Source organism: Anopheles marshallii, chromosome 3 (assembly GCF_943734725.1).
Source record: "Anopheles marshallii chromosome 3, idAnoMarsDA_429_01, whole genome shotgun sequence".
Taxonomy (NCBI): domain Eukaryota; kingdom Metazoa; phylum Arthropoda; class Insecta; order Diptera; family Culicidae; genus Anopheles; species Anopheles marshallii.
This window is the reverse complement of record NC_071327.1, coordinates 39,525,903-39,542,326: the sequence shown is the minus strand read 5'-3', so window position 1 is coordinate 39,542,326 and position 16,424 is coordinate 39,525,903. Positions and strand designations below refer to the sequence as shown.

General features: G+C 44.6%; 1 protein-coding gene across 1 annotated transcript in view; it reads left to right on the top strand.

Moving 5' to 3' along the window:
• The first annotated feature begins 1,211 nt into the window (after window positions 1-1,211).
• LOC128713475 (probable serine/threonine-protein kinase nek3) overlaps window positions 1,212-16,424 on the top strand; it is a 45,994-nt gene continuing 30,781 nt past the window's right edge. The window contains exon 1 of the mRNA XM_053808335.1: window positions 1,212-1,269. Within this exon, the coding sequence (XP_053664310.1) occupies window positions 1,212-1,269 (58 nt within the window). The remainder of the gene's footprint in view (window positions 1,270-16,424) is intronic.

Sequence of the window (16,424 nt, the reverse complement as noted above, 5' to 3'; positions counted from 1 at the left end):
GTAGCAGCGCGATAAGTCGCGACAAGTAGTGGTAATAAACTTCGCGCACCGTGTGCGTCGGTGGTTTGAACCGCGACATGAGCCAAACGAATACAACGGCGTGCCAAGGGGTGTAATATCTCCCGCAGGTCATAACCGCAGTGCATACAGCGACCGAGTGTTTGTGCAAGACAGAGATAGGGCGAGCGTTTGCTGTGTGTGTGTGTGTGCTACACGTACTTGAATGCGGGCGAACGAGAAATAGCATACAGACGATCGAGTGTGTTTTAAGACTGTGCACCACCTCCCATCCAACGAAATTGATGTGTTCGCGGTCGCGTACTTGTACGATTGGGAAAGCGATTGCCCTTTTCGATTGATTTCCGAAGGGAGCTTGGAGGGCTCGCGACAAACAAAAAACAAAAAAAGGGGTAGAACACACTGGAGCAACACGTCGGTTGGCCGATACAGAGACGGGTGGGCGAGGGAGGCGAGAAAGTGGGCTTACAAAACAAAGTGTGGCAGAGTGTTAATCTGCGGTTTTGATTCGCTTTACCTAGTGTGCATGTTCACGTTCGTTCGCAGTGTGGGAAGTTGGTGGAACGGATGCGCGCGTCCAAAACAGCTCAACATTCCTTCTACCCTTCGCGGGCCACCGACACGGTGCTTCGATGAGCAATAGCGCTGGCCGGTACTAATTGTCAGGTTGAAGTTTTGTCAAAAGTGTCACGTATCGGGTCGCCTGACGGACACTTACCGACCGCGTGGCGTGCGGTTCGTCGCCAGCGCCTGGATCTAATCGCGCTTGGGGTTGTGTTGCGTTTAGCGCTACGCTGACGGTGTGTGCGCGATCGCGCCGTTCGTGTGTTGGTGTGCCAGTGCCGATATCTAACTTTGAGCGTCCAATTGTGAAATCGTGCGCGTAGAACGTGTGTGCGTGCGCGCGCGTGTGTGTGTGTGTGCCTGTGCTCGCGGGGTTCGGAGCCAGAACGGCCGGCAAAGTGTCGCGTGTTGGCTGTTATCTCTCTCTCCGGCTAGTTTTTGCCATTGACCGTCCACCGGTGCGTTTTGCCCTAACCCTCCATCCTACCGCGTAGTGATTCCCTTCTAGTAGTGTAGCTGTTGTTAAGGGACGGGCGGGCTTATTTGGGAAGCGGGAACGGTCGTAGGGTTATTCCGCTATCGGCAGCCAGCAGCAATGAACGATCGCGATTGTCGTCGTGAGTGAGATCATGAGGGAAGTGGACACTTCGGAAACATCCGTCGTATGGCCTGCATGGTGTTACTCAGGTGAGTGCGATAAGCATGGGTTGAACGTTACATTGGGGTGTATTTTGTGTAAAGATCAACATGGTTGAAGCTGAGGTGGTTTTGATACCTGGCGGCATTTTACACAGCGGTAACTTTTGACCCGCGCTTGAAGTTAAATCCAGATTGGAACTATTTCAAGCGTTTAAAGAAATTCAATCCCGTTGCAATTAGCCTCCGAATGTCAAACTGTTTTAATCGTCTCGTTCGTTTGGGTGTTTTAAAACATTTTTCCTGGACTCCATACGAAACCGCGCAGCTTGTAAGGCTTCCTGCCGATAAAGCGCTTTGGTGGCGTCATCGGGGTTTTCGTGGAAAATAGGCTTTCCTTCAATCGTTCAACCGCTTACGTCGACTCTACGATGAGGGGGGAAATCAAATTTGAAAAATAGATAAAAATTTGCGTTCGCTTTAGCAGGCACGACAGCAGCTCAGCAACTGCGACGCCCCATTTTGTGTGTCGCTGCACGAGGCTCTACTTAATTACCTTTACCCGCAACCAGTAACGAAATTTTCCCCATTTTCCCATTTCCATTGCGGTGAAGCGTGAGAGGATTTCACGGTGGGCTGCGTGTTGCTGGGAAACGCTGGAATTCGTTTGCTTCCTATGTTAACCGAACTTCCTTCGAGGATTTTCGTTCGACTGCAACAACCCCCCGATCGTACGACTTCAAACTATAATGCCGCAGCTTAGCTGTAGCGTGTGTCAGCGTCATGTGCTGTCGTTTTTATTGTCAAAATCGAATTTTTGGTGTACGAAACGAAGGTTCGGAAAACTTTCCTGGAAGCTAGCGTGACATAAGCTAACGATTAGTGCGGGTCATAGATCAGCCAAAAAATTGATTCGGTTGTGTTGGCGGGGCGTCGTCTTGTCGCGTAAGTTCGTTAGGGTTGTTGTTCTGGCATTTCCAGATGTGTTCTGTAGACTTGTTCCAGTTCTATATACAGAGTAGCATATGGTTAGTGTATTTTCGCATTTCTTGACGTTTGGTGATCTAAGACCGCATCTAAGCGGTTAGATATCGATAAGCATAAGGGCTTTTTTCGCTTTGCAACGAAATGATGGGAAATCTTTCGATAAGGTCATAGCCTCCAAACGATGAGAAGATTAGCATATAGCATAGGCACAGGCCAAACTCGTTTGACTCAACAGGGCGAGTTCGTTTGACATAATCACTAACGTAAGCTCTCGATATGGTAATGCGTACTCCAGGCAAAAAAAGTCATTTGGTCATCATCATGCTAAACAGTAAGCATATGGTTTACCTGTTTAGTTCAATATTTATACTAGTAGATAAATATCCCAATATTTTTTCGCAATATTTTATGATTCTCCTTTTATATGGCCATTTTTTTGTGCCAACCAGCAAAATCGGTCTCTTAATGTTTGTGAGATGCGATTGCTCTGGACGATGCGGTAGCAGATACGTATCTAGAATACCTTTTCTCTTGAATTTATATTTCTTTGTGTCTCTTTTTTTTGCCATCATCAGTCATTGCCGGCCTTTATTGCGCTCGGGTTGCGCGACTCGGTCAGGTCACATTTATTGACATTTGGAGCGCCGTTGTTGGACGGCAGGAAAGGTACCGCCGCTTAACAAACGATGCTCCCGCGAGTTAACCTCTTGATGTGTCCGTGAGTGTCTTGCGCTTCATTGCCTTTAGATGGTCGCTGAGCCTGGGTCACGATTTGCAAAAGCAATTACAATTACTTACTCCCCGCGCCGTAGGGCCAGAAGCTCGCGGATCACACTCGGTGCTCCGTTGGGTGAAGGAATCCTAAAATTTTGCTCCAAATCAAGCTACCGGCGTAGCGCAGCAGCAGTGCGGCGGCTCGTTAATGGGACGCAGATAGCACCGGCCGATGATGAGGTTAGTTTGAACTTTGGCCATTTGCTGAATGTTGGCTGATTTGAACGTTGCTTGAGTTTGATCGTAGCTCCTCGGGCCGCTGGTGATGAGAGGTCCTGGTGTGCGTTTGATTCACTATTATGTGATTGATGTCTAAGATTTCTGTTTGGTGTAAACTAGGGCATGAGTTTGCGTGGAGTTGAATCGGTTAGAAATGTCTTTAACATCTTTTATAAATTAAATGACTTATACTCTAAACAAAAAATGGAAATTCATTGCTTGAGTCCTAAGTCTGCGTCCTCTTATATGCCGCAGTATTACCGTTGAGGTCTTAATTTAACATCCATATATGGTAATTCAATAACGCTAACCGACACGTGACCGGAGAGTCTTATGGTGGTGTCTAAAATGATCATAAATAGGTAAAATCAAAGCCTTTTTGTAATAGTGCCACCGATATGATGCCATCTAACTGTATCTTGTTCTCGAAAGCACGACTAATATCTTGGTGTTTTGCCGTTGAATTTTCAACATTTGCTTAGCATACCTCCCATTGTTATGGTTCTTTCTAACCTTTTTTTTAGCTTTTCGGCATACATATGTGGTTCACAATAAAATTATCGTTTCTCAGCGTTGATTGGACCGGCATTCGTGGCGCTACATTTCTACGGATCCCGTTTGTTTTGGAAAAATCTGTCCCACAGATCATGGGCCACATGTTGCAATGGGCCCGATGGGATGGAAGGCCCGATGATGTTTCACCTGTTTCGCTGCGCGATGATGACGCCGTACCGTGCGTGATTAGCTCAGGGTGGCATTCCGGTCCGCTGCTGACCATTTTCATACGTGTCGTAAAAAAGCACCTCGCGGTCGCGGACTTTCTTTCCCAGTACGCACGCCAGCCGGTTGGCGAACGGGTGAAGGACTCGCGAAGGAAAATGGCGCGAACAACCGTTTTTATCTGAGATCCAACCAATTGAAACGAGATCAACAAAGCTCGTCAGAAATAATAAGCGATAATAAAAAAAAGAATAGCCTTTATCTGAATCGGTTGTCTGATGATCATGTTCATTTTGTTGCGGGATCTCTCCCGGGACCTGACATCGAAACACCGCAACCGTTTAGGCGACGATGAGCACCGTCGGACAACGGTGGAACCGTAGGGAAATCGGGAAAATTGAAATGAAACAAACTTGACACTGGTTTTTTGGGTGATTGGACGCTGGTCGCATACATTGATCCAATCGCCCCGAAACGAAAAGGCGACAAACAAGTTCGAACGTACCGTGTGGGTAATAAAATCACAGCTCGATCGATCGATGCCGATGTTCAGAACCTGTGGACATGTATCGGGCGCGATTCTGGTGCCTTGCGAGCCTAATTTGAGATCGAATTCTTTTTCTTTTTAACGAGTTTAATGTTTTCATTTGGGACGACTTCCTTATCCCGTTGGTCGGCTTATTGGTAGAAAGGTGCTAGCGTACCGATACGCGCTGGGAATGTTAAAAGGGGTGGGGAGAGGGGGAGGGGGGGGGGGGGGGAAGGGGAAAGGAAACAACAGTCCGCTCATCATAACATGCATATGAGCAAGGTGTTTGAAGCGGTCGAGCTCGTTTTATTACATTCACGATTCACGACAAAAGGGCGATTTGATATAAGAAAAGAGCCGTCCACAAAAGAGACGAGTTGATTGTAAATCCCATCTTGCTGGGAATCCCCCCATCCAATTATAGCGGCGAATCTTAATCGAAGGGATGCTTCTTCAGACACTATTTAAAATTAGAATCAAAATACCCATCCAGCCAGAACAGTTTGTTTGTCTAGCGGGAAAGGATACCGAAAGCAACATTTTGAGCTCAGCGCAAGACAAGACAATCTCACCGAAAGGTCATCTTAATAACGCCCATAGGCAAATTTCGGCGGTTAATCCTGCCGAAGTTCTGGGACCGGTTCCATTTAATTTCGGTACGGAAGGGGTACCTCTGAGTGGTTCAAGTTTTGCCCACCCGAACACCCTACCCAAAGCAGGTCGAAGAACGACTGTTTTACGAGCATGGGCCCCCGGGGTCCAAGGATCACGTCGGTTCCCGGAGTATGAATATGGAGCAGCTTTTATGATTCTACCGTGGATCAATCGCTCAACAAACGAAACTCATACAAGTCTGCAAGATCGAAAAGTGATCGCACGTCGTACGGGTTTGGACTAAACTGTCGCGTCCCTACATTTCTGGTGGAATGTGATCTGGATTAAATTGAACGCTGAGCGAAAAAAGGGGTAATAAGAATGCGCGCCATTAACCAAACCGGGCCGAGGGATCGGTAAAAGGTTTTGTTGTTTTTGTGTGTGTTTTTTTGTTTTGCATTTCCATCTCGCTCACTCGCGGATGAGGACGAATCGGCAGGAGCAAAACGATCAAAAGACAAGCAACAAAAAGTACGACATTCGCACATTTAGCAGTGCTGTCGCTTTGGTCCTTTACACCGTTGCACACTACGCCGATATAATGCTGTCCTGTAGTATTTTTTGTTTGTTGTTATTTTTGGTTGTTGTCATCCAGCAGGAATCGTGAGATTCCTTTTACTTTTCTTCTCCGGACAGCGCTGAGGGTTACGTCAATTGGACGAAGGGCAAAAGTGAATGTTGTTCGGCTTATAGCGTTGCGGCCCCTTCTCGGCAAGGGTTCAGCCGATATCCAAAATAAACCGGGCAGGTCCGGCAGCGAGGATTCCTTCATTGGCGATGGATATGAAATTATAATTCGGATATGGTTCGCAAATTGGCTGATTAATTGCTCGATGCGGTGTGCCTGTGTTGTGATACACTATCCGGAGGTGATCGATAGTGATAAATTTTATGAAAAAAATCCATACCGCTGGTGTGAATGGTATAAGAAGGGGGTAATAAACAATTTATCAAAAAAAAAGAAAACCATTCAAAAACAATTGCGAAAATTGTAAATTATGTCAGAGTTGTTTGTTTTTCGCATGAAAACCTGTGTACGGTATGAAGTTGCGAACACAAAACAAACATCGCCAGTGAAGGGGCGACAAGAACGAACGCGTAAATGATGCGTATGGAAAGAAAACTTGCGAAATGCAACCTGATTGCTTCATAATTTGTGAAATGGGAAGTACAAAATATGATTAAATGCCCGTAAAACTAGCAATGTCAAACTGTCAGATAACAATGACAACGTTGCTCTTCATACATCTCAATTAAAGGGCCACGGAGATTGTGGAAGATGTTGATGATGATGATGATGGCGTTCGGAATGCTACCCAAACGCTCGACGCAAGCCTGAAGTTTCATCATAAATTGTTATAAAAGTTCTCTTTCTCGTTATCTCGGTTCTCCCCATTCGCGACCTGCGACCGATGCCTGCTATCCTTAAATTAATGATGGAGCATTAAAACTGGAGTGCGATCATGTACTGCGCAGTACGGGTCTCTTTCATTACAGTCGTGCACGGGGGGCCGGTCAAGAATGTCGGGGCGGGCGGCGAATGGCACTCGCTAGTTGCTACAGTTTCATCAATAATAATGCAAGTGAGGTGAAGCCAAAATCAGAGAAAAGCGAAAGAAACCCTTTAGTGAATCCGGAGACCTTTCGCCGCAACCGGGAACCGGGGTGGAATAAAACTGGCGAAAAAAAAATCGAAACAAAAGTAATTTGAAGGCTTCGACCACATTAAAAAAAAACTGTAGTAACGCGCATACTCACAGATTACAAAACCAGCTAGACGGTGAAAGGTGCATCCACTCCTTCGGCCTTCCCATCGGTAGGGTGATGCAGTTGAAAAGTGCAACTGCAACCGCGAACAACAAAACGACGATTCCCCGAAAGTAAGCGGGCGCCCCAATGAAACGCCTCGCCTACAGATCGCCTGCCAGACTTTGGTAAAAGTCACTGTAAAACTGTGTGAAAAACAAGAACGTAAACAAAAAAAAAACATACGCTCACAAACTTCACACATAAAAAGATCGGGACATAAAGATGATCGAGCGAAAGAAGAAAGGATTGTCCGTTAACTCACCCACTGCAAGGGAAAACCCCCCGGGAACGGAAGCTTCAAAGCGGCTGACCGATCGGGTTGAGGTTTTATTCTGTGGTAATTCGTAACAAAACTTACTTTACCGCAAAACAAGTGTCCATTTTATTGCTTTATTCGCGTCACATTCGGGAAATGGACTGGAGAATACGGCATTAGCATGCTACTGTGCCTTGGTCCTGCTGTTTGAACTATGATTGCTATTATGGGGGTGAAAACCCAAAGGAGGCTATTGGTCATCGAATGGTTGGCAACTCCATTCGGCCAGTCTCTCTGTCGGCAGGTGAAACAACAGCTGAAGAGAAAGGGACACCAGCGGTAGATATGGCAGGCTACGAATATAGAACGTCCCGAACGAAGGGCAGGAGAAAGGAGAACCTCCTCGCAGGAGAAAGGAGTCTCTTAGGGAAGGGCAGACGAACGGACGGAATATTCCTGGTTCCCTTGAACTGAAAACTACTTTTCACTGGTCAAATACGCCAAATCATGCAGTTCGGGCGCTCGCCGAACGACCACCAATGCAGAAGCGCCTTTCGAATGTCCTGCAGCATGGGTATCGCTCGCAGGTTCGGAGAAGGTTGCACCTGGGTGCAAATGTGGACAGGATTTTCGGTGATGTGCTGTGTGTGCTGGCAGGACACTGGCACCGCTCCGGTGGACTGTTGGAAAGGAAATGACACGTTTCGCGCAATGCCAAAGAGAAAGGAAACCCAAACTTGATACTTTTTGCGGGTAGGGCCGCGACGAACCGATGACGCCTTGCATTTTGGTCGAAATGATGACCTGTGATCGACGAATCCGGTGGGTCGGTTTTTACGGGACGATCGGAATGTTTCGTAACGCCATAAAAAGAACCCTTTCTCATTTCGGTGCGAGATTCGTAAAAAAGGCGAGCGGAACGCCGATGATTCGTTGTTTTATATTGGAACTATATTTGCATGTGTACAATATCTAAGTCATGCAATCCGCGCCCGAAGTTTCTGTTATTTGTATTGAATCACGATTTTCCCCTGTTTACTTATTTGTTTAAAACAATTGCATAGTTCTTGATGTGAGGCTTTGGAAGTTAAATTGGTTTTTAAAAATAATACACCTTTTGGTGGTTTCAAGAAGTCAAGACGGTTATATAAAACTGGAAGATTACTTTAAAACGTGTCAACATATTTGCAGTACTCCAAATGCATACAAGACGAATCACCACTAAGACACATATTAATAAATTTTCGAAATTTCATAGCATCCTAGAGGAAGTATGAATATTTATACTGCACGGTAGGTCTGGGAAGAAAATTGTTGAATTTTTACCTCAAATACACTTTTAGTGACCATTGGACGATGTTTGTTGTGCCCAAGGTCCTTTATCACTACGAACGAGAATCGCACGAGCTCTCAAGTGAGTAAAATTGACAGAAATGAATTATAGCAATTGTAAACCGAATTGACCGAATGCAGGAAAAGACATTGTAGACCCGTCCGTCATATGTAAAATTGATAATAGGGCATCAGAGACAGACAGAGCGTAGGAGGTTTTACAGAGTAATCTGCATAAATCAGATGGACGAACGAGTAAAATAATGTTTCAGATGTCAAATGAGATAACTCATTTTCTTTACTTTATCCGAAGGATTATCCGCTTTGAAATCATTGTGAGTTGTGTAGTCGACCACCATTAGCAATTGCCAGGATAGAAGATACAAACTTCATAAGGTTCGTCACTGTAGAGTCACTACCAAACATCACGATGAATATAAATATCCTGCAGTGGGAAACTTTAAATATTCTATCGGCAAAGTATTGCCCAGGTATAAATATAGAAAACCGGTTCTACTTAAAAAGAAAAGAACCGGATGATAATGACATTTGAAGCAATACAAACATAGGGCACAGGAAGTATCGTAACAACATCGTTAGAATTCGAAGCATAACAAATAAATTTTTTTCGTGGATTTTTATAATTCCTTACATATCAGGGTTTTTAATAGCTTTAGTAAATATCCAGGACGTTCAGGTGTTTGCTAAGAAATTTAATCGTTTTCATGTTTCGTTATAATTTAAATTTACCAATGGGGTAATCATATCATTTATGAAAAAAAAAATCTATTTTGTATAATTAAATAGTTTTATTTTAATGAAAGTTAAAAGGTGGACTCTGTTGTATCGACCAAATTGTTTGAAAAGTGAATTCTTTTACATGTGCAGTGACAAAATTTCTGAAACTCTCGAAAAACCATACAAATTCGATCGCATCCGTCAGGGTCGAAGGTAAAAAAGCTGTGCATTTAGATACGGCACGATTGCCACAGTATTGGAAATTAGACGAAAGAACATCAAACAAACAGCATAAATCGCAAATTTCTTTCGACCACCGCACTGCTTTTATAGTCATGTATATTTTATAGTCATAGAAGAAAAAAACAACAACAACTTCAACATAGTGCGGCAGTAACCTTTCGTCAAGGGGTTTTGTGTGAGAAACGGTTCGCATGCCGATAAATACACCGTCGGCATCATAAGGCGCAGTACAGAAAAGCCGCCAGTGGGGATAAACCAGAAATGAGAGAAAAACAACACAACCAAAGAAGAAGGAAAAGAAGATAGACCTCCGAAGGAAAATAGAAAGAAAAGTAGACACAGAGAGGAAACATGAAACTTAATTTTATAATTAAATTGTTTCGCTCGTATTAGGAAATTAGGTATTCCGATGCGGTTCGATATAACTGTACCAGTTTCGTGGTGAGTTTTGGTTGATTTACTTTCATTTTTTTTTACTGTTCTGTGCAGTGGTTTTTCTGTTTGTTTGCTGCAAAATGAAGCAAAACACACGTACGAAGAACCTGTTCATAGTGTACGGTCGTAAGTATGTGCGATCAATGGTAAAAACTAAACCCGGCAAAAGCAGAAGAATAGTTTTGATTGTACGCTGGGGAAAATGAAATCAAAAACCTAATGTGGTAATGTTTGGTGTTTTTTTTATGTATTTCCACGATCAGCGGGGAAAAGATACGAAAAATAGTTGACGATCGTTGCCTGGGTAGTCGGGATGACATAAAGCAGGCTTGATTTTTATAGACCACATAATTGAAGCGTTGATTTTACGAGGTCTACTTGATATTTCCGTTAAGATGCTTCAATTAGTAGGCGATCGCATCGCATGGTTCTGGTTCTCATTACCTAACCGGTGCTATATGATCAGGCCGTAGTGACTTCTTCGATGCTATACCGCTTTGTGCTGTCGAACGTTGTTTGTTGATTGGCAATTTGTAATGCGACAGTTGATTATCGTTTTACAATGGCACGATGTGAACCAATAGTCGGGCACAGCGACACAAGAGGTAGATCACCTATCTGCTTGCTCCAGAAGAATCACAGCTGGCCAGTAAATTAATCCTAAAGAATTCGCCATGTACTGTTGGCGCTGGTGCGCAGTACAACAGTTTCGTGTTCTTTGCTCGGTGGGACTATTATGTTGGGCTCTAGCTCCACCCCGAATCAACGCCGGTGGCTTTGGGCTGTGAATGCAGACACCTAGCGTGAAAGTTCGATTAGAAAGATTTGTTTTTCGCTGTTGAGCGCACCGGTGCTTGGGGATGCTTTCAATTGGCCAAAATTGTGCTTCAGTCAAATGCCTATAGGCCGGGCAGGGCCGACGCAGCTTATTTTCCATTGGCAGCTATTACGGATATTGAGTGGCGTTGGTGCTCACACATCGTGTAAAGGGTTTTCCGCTGGCTTCCCGGGGATTTGGAAGTGGCAGTGCTTTTGTACCGGACCTCAGCCAACCGACCAGCCGGCATTCGGACGCTGGGCGCGGAAGGAAATTAATTGAAAAATTGATTAAAACATTTGCCGTCATCTGCACTGTGGCAGGCTGGTTTGGGTCGATAATGGTTGTTCCGATTTCAATGTGAACTGTATCAGACGCTGGCAGCAATTTATCCACCGAGATAGACACGCGGGAAATGTTTTGGTAGGGCTCGAGCACCGGTTCGGTAAGGTTCGAATGAGGAAATCTTAACTGTGCTACATAAAAAAAACCCCGCGTAAATGGGATTGAAGATTGAAAAGAGCATGCTGGCCGGAGGGTCAATGTGCGGAAATGGCTTTTATATGCCGAAATATAAATTTTTGTTGTTGTTCTGAGATCAGGTTGGAGTACAGCTGACGGATATGGATGCATGTGGAAGGGAAATTAGTCTAACAGTTCGACTGGCGCAGGAATGTACATTTGTTTTCCAGGGAGATGGTGTAGAATGTGTGTAATTGGATTGTTGAGCCTAAGGTGTATCCAACAAGCGTAATAAGGAAGTTACATGATCAACGTCGCAAGTAGGTTTTAGATTTATTTGTGTGTATAGCAATGCTAGGATGGTTGTTAGGTAAGAATTTGGACGAAAAAGGGATTCCAAAAAGGTTAGGATAATGTGTAAAAACTATTATTTTATTTATTAATTATTTCATATGTAATATGTAGCATAGTAAGAGTTATACAACTTCATCTGAGATTCAATATGTTTGTTTTCAATGTTTCACTCCAAAATATTTAACATAAACTTCTTTATTTTGAGCTCATAGCCTGGAATTTTTAATTTTTCTTGACTGTTGTTGGTTAGACAGTTAATTGTTCGTTATAGTATAAACATTTGCATTTTTCCTAAAAATGTAGCTCTAAATATGATTTATTTGGAAATAATTATGATCCTCATGGTCTGTTCTGGTAGTAAGTAACGCACCTTTTGCTGAACCTAATAACACTCTTTGTAGCAGTAAGGGCATTTTTAGGAAGAAATTAATTACAACCGTACAAATAGTAAACAGTTACGCGTAATAGAGTATTACGGGCATCTCCGGGTGAAAATCAATAGCAGAACAGGTGATCCGAGTCTAACAGGTGTTTAGCCTTGTAAATTTCGAACCCGAATGGTGTACGCCCGTCGTACCGTTGTAAGCTTCCGGAGAAAAGAGATATTCTGACCTCTTGGAAGATAATGAGCAAATAAGCAAGCAAAAACCTCATTAAATGTAAAGTGTTGAAAGCACGATTACGGATTGCGCCTGCACATTTTTTTTTGTTTTGTTTCTCTACCCTATCCTCTCCGCTGTGAAAACAAGGTGTTTAGGGAAATTTCATAATTGCCCTCAAACATTGTGTGAGTGTATGAGCGTAAGCACGTAACGTTGGAGGTTGATGAAAGTTCTTTTGCAAACAAGGACTGGTAAGTGCTTCGTGAACGATTTACGAGAACTATGGAAATATATGCGCTACAGTGAACCCGCACATATGTAAGAAACAACAGATTATTTAATAAAAAAAACTCCACTTACGATACTTTCATTTAACTCACTTTGACAACGCTGTGTGCAGCGTTTAACAATCGACCCACTGTGCACTGTGTTGCTTAAGCGTTCCATAAGAATGGGGTGTTGACTCTAGCCGGTGTTCGCAACTGCGCCTTCAACTACCGAACAAACGCCCTTCCTGCCAGGTGGATCATCGTACGGATGATCATGATGATCATGATAATGATAAATATGTTATTATGCGCCTACCTTTTATCGTTCGGCGAACGATCGATGCACAACGCAGCGGCGTGGGCAAGACGGAACGTAAACCATGCATTTCTCGCTGCTCTCTAGCGATTCTTCCGCCTTCTTGCCCGGTGTTTTGGTTTTCCTTTTCGGTGGGCGAAAGAAAAACCTGCACACTCATCGATTGCCGGTCCGAAAGGATGCGCGCGTCGGGTGGAGATGGTGGAGACGGCGATCGTCAGCTGAATCGTAATATTGCGCTGATCGTAACTGTTTATGATCTATTGATACATGGATCCGATGATTCATATTTATGATGCAAACGTAATCGTTTATCCTGGTGGAAGCGAGAGATTGAGCAGCTTGTCCATGGCGATTTCCCTATCTTCCTGCTTTTGTGTTTAGGTTTTTTCGTTTTGTCCGGAATAATCATTGTGAGGTTTTTTTGCTGATGCACTCAGTAAGTGACCTTTTGTTGGGTTGAATAAATTGGCATCGGTTTCAACAAATATCTATCTATGCTTATCTTTCGACAGGTGTTTGTAAATCTACTATTATTTTATACATTAGAAGCACAAAGATCCAAAGCTGCTATCCATCGGCATCCAGTTGAACGTTCGGTTAGGTTGTAATATGCTAGATATTTAACTTTCCCTACGTTTGGTTAAGAAGAATATACTTTATATTTACCATACTTCCCAAAGCAATTGATTAGGGTAAGTGCTGCGTTGTAGTCAATCGGGGTTTCCGTATGTTGTTTCGATCGATAAGTCGAAGCAGTTGAAATGCAAGTCATCAAAGACCGGCGCGGGAAGCGAAACAAGACGCAGGACGATTAGTGTCGGTGCGCTTGTTTCAAATGTGCACCCGAAGGAAGCATTGATCACCTTGGTCGAACAACAGCAGCAGCATTGCAGCATTGTCCAATATCACGGAAGCCCACCTACATCTGCGCAAGAACCGTGGCTAGTGCAGAAGCCACAACTAACCGTTTCGGTACAGATCCCTGGAGGCGAACTGTATCATTTTCTTAGGATCGCAGCCAAGGGTTTGCTCAAAAGCCCAAACGAGTGCAGGCAATAGCTTTTCCACCAAGTCGCAAAGATTTTCCCGCACGGTCCGTTCCGTGCTGCGTCCGTGCCCTACGACGGAAGGAGTTTTACCAAGAGTCGCCAGAGCTCGGGCAGAGTGTAACGATTCGTATGCTGGAGGGTGTAATTTATTATTTAATGTGCCGCGTGCGCGCGCGCTCACACTCCCGACTCGTACGTCCAGATGATCGTGTTTCAATCCCGCTCCACACCATAACGAGAAGCGTTGCTGTGCGCGGTGTTTGCTGCATGTGCGGAAAGTCTTAAGCTCCGACTGGAAGAGGTCGATTTTGCTGCAGTGTGCAGATTTTCAACCAGCGTATATGCCAGCGAGTTCGATAAAGCGGGGAGGATTGGCAGGATTGCAGCGGCAACGGGAGGCCCATAATGTTGCTCGGGGCCGAAGATCAACGATTGACGAAGTCGCGACCGGACAGAATTTACAGTGTAGATAGGAGGCTGGGGCGTCGTGGCGTCGTTTCGATGAAAGGCGCGGAGAGAATGTACCATACTGTGCGGCAAATGTTGGCCTGCGTTCGGTGGCAGCAGTAGGCTCGTGGAATTGAATTGAAATAATTTTGATTAATTGCTGATTCAGCGAAATGCAATTAACGATAAATACGGTAGGGAAAGGTGGAATTATTGACCTTTTGGTGTCTCGCGTCAGGACGCCGCTCTGCGATGCTGTGTAGAATACATGTGTGCGAGGGTGTGTGGAAGCGGTTGTGTAGGTGGGGGGGTGACGAGCAGAAGCGATGTTGGCAAGTGATCTTACCAACACTAGCACAGTCGCCGCGATGCACATTGCACATCCATCCAAACATGACCGGCCTTGCAGCGATAGAAAGACGGTAGCGCGGGGTGGCGATCGATACCGGAAGAATGGCAACGTACGTATGCGGTAAAGACGGGTTGGGTGAAGGGGTGCACAAGCGAGGCGGTGGTGCATTCGATGCATCATCCATTGGTATTTACGGAACCGTTAGAGTAAAGGGCTTCAAGCGTTTGCAGTGAGAAAAGTGCATGGTGGCATTTTTCTTATGTGCAGCCGACGACGATTGATGGACGACGGCGATGAACGAACGTTTTGTTCGTTTGGTTCGCTCGAACGGATAAATCGCCTTTGGGGCATTGATTGGTTCCGGTGAAGGAGAAATGGGAAGGTCGTTTGTCGCGGGAAAATTGCCTTTGTGGTGTCGCATTGTCGCTAGCCACTGGATGGCTTTACCTGGTGTAGTCGGTGATGGCAAATTGTTCGCTTCCATCATATGATCAATTCAACCGTGAGTACAGTTACTGTACTACATGGCATCCATAATGGTAACAATCACAGTATAAAAAGTTGCTTCGAAGGGAATGGAACTTAATAACAGCAGTGTGTTGTCGCACTTAATACTTTTTTTTTAATTTTACAAATATACTTATTACTCTTGTTTGGTAAAAGTCAAAATTGGAACAAATAATAACAAATTCTGCACTACAACATGAAAGTTTGATATGTTTACTAAAATTCATCAGAATATTTTGTTTCTTGAAAAATGTCAAACGTGTAAGGTAAATAAAAGTCAACCAGTATCGAAAAGTCACCAATTAATCAAATCCCTCTTCATGCAAAAAAAAAAAACAAATCTCCATATTGTTGCGACCTCTGGTACAAAACCGTTCGAACATTTATATTACCTCCGAGGTATTTTGTTTCCCGTCGGTATGTTGAACATTTGGCCAGGATAATCTTACCGTGTTGTCACCTGCGAAAGCGCGACGGTGCGTCGCAGATCACGCCCGACCAAGCTGACGGTCTCCCGCAGATTTATAAAGTCATCGTGTCATCCCGCAGGTCTCCACGACACGGTTCCACGCGCGCCCGCGGAAGGTGTGGAGTATTATTTTGATAAAACGATCGGGCAATCGATCGTGGCAAATGCGTCTCGCTTTGGGTGTCTCTTTTCTGCCACCAGCGTGTGTGCGAACAGACGAACGAAGTCTGTTACGCCCTCTCGTTACGCGCTTACAGTGACTGTGAGGAGTCAATTTCGTCGTTTCGAGGGTGGAATCATTGAAGGTGGGTTCCGTTGGTGGTAATTTATTCCAAAATTGATCGGTCATTCAGGCGCGTACGTGACGCTATGCGCAAGCAGTACGCGATACGACCGAGAGGATGCGCTGCGTATGTCGAATGACAGCAGGACGACATTGGGGATGCGCTACGCATGTTGCAGCAAGGGTTGATGGGTGAGTATCGCCCCCAAAACTCGGCGTCACGCGCTATGGTTGGGTGCTGTCGTCGACGCTGGCCATACGTGAGACGGAGGGATAACGAAGAAAGACCTTCACTTGGTTGTATCCGTTTTTGAATTCGGCGATCGGTTGGTTGACGGTGGATGTCATGAAAACGTCGATGTTGTGCGGATTGCAAGATGATATCTGCGCAAAACTTTTCATTGCACTTGATGGTTATTTAATGATATACAAAGAGAAGAAGCTTTTGAGTTGGGGAACGTTGCAAATTAACTGCGATATTTATAGAACGTAGCCCTTGAGAATTTTCAGTTTTACATAGCTTCTTATAGAACATGCCGGTGTTATTAAGCTTATAAGCGTTAAACAAAGTCAATCGCAC